Source organism: Quercus suber, unplaced genomic scaffold (assembly GCF_002906115.3).
Source record: "Quercus suber isolate HL8 unplaced genomic scaffold, Cork oak 2.0 scaffold_203, whole genome shotgun sequence".
NCBI classification, from domain to species: domain Eukaryota; kingdom Viridiplantae; phylum Streptophyta; class Magnoliopsida; order Fagales; family Fagaceae; genus Quercus; species Quercus suber.
Window position 1 is genome coordinate 128220 of NW_027069661.1, and position 4682 is coordinate 132901.

Below are 4682 nucleotides of genomic sequence, written 5' to 3' on the forward strand. Positions count from 1 at the left end.
CTTGATAAAATAGCTCAATTAACGAGCTTGTCTCTTAATCAGACTTAAGCGTGTGGGACTCGCTGAAGGGTCTGGAAACCTGTATTTTGAGCTCAGCCGAGGACGGACGCTGCACATCCAAATCCTGAATTGTTAAAACTTAAAATACACCAAAACACACCTTCGGTTTAATATAAAGGGGTGCAAAACTATAGCATTCCACGTGGATCATGGGTACACGGTCTGATTAATTAAAGATGATCCCCAAAATTCTCGCACCAAATTTCTTCTCCCTTGCTCTCTTTATAAATTTGCCACTACTTGAGATTCTATACACAGCCAAATTAGCCTTCCCTCACAATACACACTTGTACCAACTGCCTCTTCAACCATATTGCAGATGGGGCTTTCCCAATGGAGTTCATCTTCTTTTTTCATGCATGCTTTTATCCTTCTCTGGTGGTGTGGCTTGTTGGTCACCTCTGTTGTTGGCGGGAATAATGAGACCGACCGGTTGGCGTTGCTTGAGTTCAAAGCCAAGATCACTCATGATCCTCTCCAGGTTTTGAGCTCTTGGAATGACAGCATCCACTTTTGTCAATGGCAAGGAGTTACCTGTGGCCGTCGACATCAGAGGGTCACTGTGTTGGACCTGCGAACTTCGAAACTGGTAGGCTCTATATCACCACATGTTGGAAATTTAAGTTTTTTGAAAAATCTAATACTCCCAAACAACAGCTTTCATAGTGAAATTCCTTCAGAAATTGGCCATTTACGCAGATTGCAAATCCTACATTTGTACAATGACACACTTAGCGGCAAAATTCCAAGTAATTTATCCCATTGCACCAACCTCAAAAAAATTAATTTCGGTCACAACCTTTTGGATGGGGAAATCCCTGCAACTCTTGGCACTTTGCCAAAACTCCAATTAGTTTCTTTTGAAGAAAATAATTTGACAGGAAGTATCCCACCTTCTTTTGGCAACTTATCCTCTCTAGAAAAGTTTGGTGCATGTTGTAATAACTTGGGTGGGAGTATCCCCCATTCTTTTGGCCAATTGACGAAACTTACGTTTTTTAGTGTCGGTGTTAATAGGTTGTCTGGAACGATTCCTCCCTCAGTCTTCAATTTGTCTTCGTTAATTGTGTTTCATGTAGGAAGCAACCAAATCCAAGGGCATCTTCCGTTGGATATAGGTATCACCCTACCTAATATCGAAAGATTTGTCATTGGCACCAACCAATTTACTGGACCTATCCCTATTTCAATATCTAATGCCTCAAATCTAGAGCAACTTGACCTTGCCGAAAATAAACTAAGAGGAAGACTTCCTTCTTTGGAGAAGTTATATAGAGTTTCAATTTTTAACATATTTTATAACGAGCTTGGAAATGGAGGGGCAAATGACTTGAGTTTTCTCTGTTCTTTGACAAATTCTACATATCTAACTTGGTTAGACACAGGCTACAATAACTTTGGGGGAGAGTTGCCCAAGTGCATTGCCAATTTCTCAACTACTCTCACCAGATTGGGTCTAGGTGGTAATAATAAAATATCTGGAAACATTCCTACTGGAATAGGAAATTTGACCAATTTGGAGGCACTAGTTATGGCGTATAATAAATTATCAGGTCATATTCCTTTTGAAATTGGAAAGCTACAAAAGTTACAATATTTGTATTTATCGGAAAACAATTTCTTTGGGAACATTCCATCTTCTCTTGGAAATTTAACTCTTTTGATAAAGTTGTTTTTAAACAATAATAATCTTCAAGGAAGTATCCCCTTAAGCCTAGGCAACTGTCAAAAAGTGAATGTATTGGATCTTGCCTATAACAATCTTAGTGGTACCATGTCATCTCTAGTCAATGGTCTCTCATTCTCACCATTTGATATAGACTTGTCAGGCAACAAATTTACTGGTGTCCTTCCCATGGAAATAGCAAATTTAAAAAATCTAGAACACTTTGATATTTCTGAAAACGTGTTGTTTGGTGAAATTCCTGCGAGTATTGGTAGTTGTGTAAAACTTGAAATTCTTGCAATGAGAAGCAACTTCTTTCAAGGGGTCATTCCTTCATCTTTGGAATCATTAAGGGGTCTTCAAGTTTTAGATCTTTCTAAAAACAATTTCTCTGGAAATATTCCAAAATTTTTGGAGAGCTTTATCTACTTGCAGTTATTGAATTTGTCTTATAACAATTTTGACGGTGAGTTACCAACAAATGGAGTTTTCAAGAACACAAGTGCAACTATGACTAAGGGGAATGGTAAGCTTTGTGGAGGCATGCCTAAGTTTCATCTTCCTGAATGTAAATACAATAAATACAAGAAGAGGAAGTTGACTCCTTCCTTGAAGCTAATAATCTCTATATTATCTGGCCTTCTTGGAGTAACTTTGGTAATGTTATTTTTACTTCTTCGCACTTTAAAAAGAAAAAGAAGAGAAAGTATTTTAAGTAATTCAGGAAATTTACTTTTGAATGTATCTTACCATAGTCTCCTAAAAGCTACAGATGCATTCTCCACCACTAATTTAATTGGTGTGGGTAGCTTTGGATCTGTGTATAGAGCAATTCTTGATCAAAATGGTCGTAAAGTTGCTGTTAAGGTACTCAACCTTTCGCACCATGGAGCTTCCAAAAGTTTTATTGCTGAATGTGAGGCTTTGCGAAATATCAGACATCGGAATCTAGTGAAGGTACTCACAGCATGTTCAGGTGTTGACTATCAAGGTCATGATTTCAAAGCATTGGTATACGAGTTCATGACTAACGGCAACCTAGATGGGTGGTTGCATCCAGTTTCAAGAAGAAATGAGGTTCCTGAGGAAAAAATGAATTTGAATCTTCTTCAACGATTGAATATTGCTATTGATGTTGCACATGCATTGGAATATCTTCATCATCATTGCCATACACCAATTGTTCATTGTGACCTCAAGCCTAGCAATGTTCTTCTCGATGACGAAATGATTGGACATGTTGGTGACTTTGGCTTGGCAAGGTTCCTTCGGGAGGCTACCCAAGAGTGTGTCACTAATCAATCAAGCTCTATTGGATTAAGAGGAACAATTGGTTATGCTCCTCCAGGTGAATATCTTTTCCATTTTTGAACATTAAATTCTTTTCTTTTCATAATATATCTTAATGTACTTCCAAGCATGAAATTAACTCAATGAAGCCTTTTAGAAGACGGAGCATGTCCTAAAAGAAATTTCCACTTGTCATTATTTTTTCCTTTTATATGCCACTAAAGAGCTCTTTCAAACTTGTATTACTATATTTTTTTTTAATATGAAACTAGATCAATCATATTGTAAATGTTATATGCAATTGCAGAATATGGTTGGGAAACGAGGTGTCAATTTATGGTGATGTCTACAGCTATGGCATATTATTATTGGAGATGTTCACAGGAAAAAGGCCAACTGATAACATTTTCAAAGACAATTGAACCTTCATGATTTCGTTACAGGAGCTTTGCCTGAACAAGTGAGTAACATTGTGGATCCTATTATTCTTTGGGAAAGTGAAGATATGGAAACAAGGAGAAATGATACTCACATTCAAAATCGAATAGAATGTCCCAAATTATGGAGTGCTTGATTTTGATATTTGGAATAGGAGTTTCTTGTTCTATGGAATCTCAAGAGAAAGGGTGAACATTGGTGATGTTGTAGCGCAATTGCACTTGATTAGAGAAAAGCTTCTCAGAACAAGAATACACTGAGAAAGACGTCAACTTACAGGTAAATTGTTCATGACACAATACTTGTTGCTCTAACACCCACTCCAAACCTTTATGGGGGAAGGGGGATCATATATCCTACAAAATGCCATGTGCTTGTCACATTCTTTTATTCTAGCGAAATTGATAATATTGATGCCATGGGAAATTTGATTACAAAATGGTACTATTCATCCAATTTGATTAAAAATGTTTGTTGAAAAACACAAAAATCAAAATGAAGTTTAAGCTATTTTTGATTTGGTGATACCTACTGGTGTGGTTGAGATTATTGGCACATGTTTACACTGTACTTTTTATAGTCTGCCTTTGATGACTTTGACATAGACATAGGCTTAAATTACTCCAAGTATTTGGTAAATCTAAATTACTGGGAACGATTTAGTTGTTTATAATCTTAACTATCTCACAGGTACCTAGATAGCCATTTCCATAGAACATTTAATTAGTTTGGGATTCAACAACTTAACCTTCTGGCATTATTATGAATTTTCTTAGTAGCAAGACTGAAACTAAAAATAGTTTTTCAATTCCTTACTCTTGAAGGGAAAATTTCATTCACCGCTTAGCATCAATCTATTTTGAAAACCAAAGCATGTTCTTCCTATACATAGAAATGATTTCCCTTAATTCAATGATTTAGAAAGGTAATTTTCTTCCTTGAATGCAGGGGCCATGACCTATTGGAAGGCCAATGACTTATGAGGTTTTGATTTTGTATAATGTTGGACAAATTAATTAGTTGTAGCATCTCTTTTGTTTCTTTTACATCGCTATTAGTTTTCTTGTATTTTCATAGTTTTCTTGTTTAACTATCTCTGTATTTGTAATGTACTATTGATTACCTGGTTATGGCCTAGGTCTCATGTAGAAAATGAATTCCAATATGCTTTAACAAAGTTGTGACACGAAGTGACGGAGACACATATGAAGATGAGGAAAAGAGAAGA

The 4682-nt window shown here is 36.3% G+C and overlaps 1 protein-coding gene across 1 annotated transcript; it reads left to right on the top strand.

Annotated features, from left to right (window-relative positions):
- The first annotated feature begins 305 nt into the window (after window positions 1-305).
- On the top strand, window positions 306-4397 carry LOC112011307 (probable LRR receptor-like serine/threonine-protein kinase At3g47570). Its single transcript, XM_024043680.2, is given in 6 exon segments — window positions 306-3074; window positions 3324-3329; window positions 3332-3430; window positions 3433-3539; window positions 3542-3626; window positions 3629-4397. Coding segments are annotated over 6 exon segments (3078 nt in total). The 5' UTR covers window positions 306-379; the 3' UTR covers window positions 3715-4397.
- The last annotated feature ends 285 nt before the right edge of the window (window positions 4398-4682 follow it).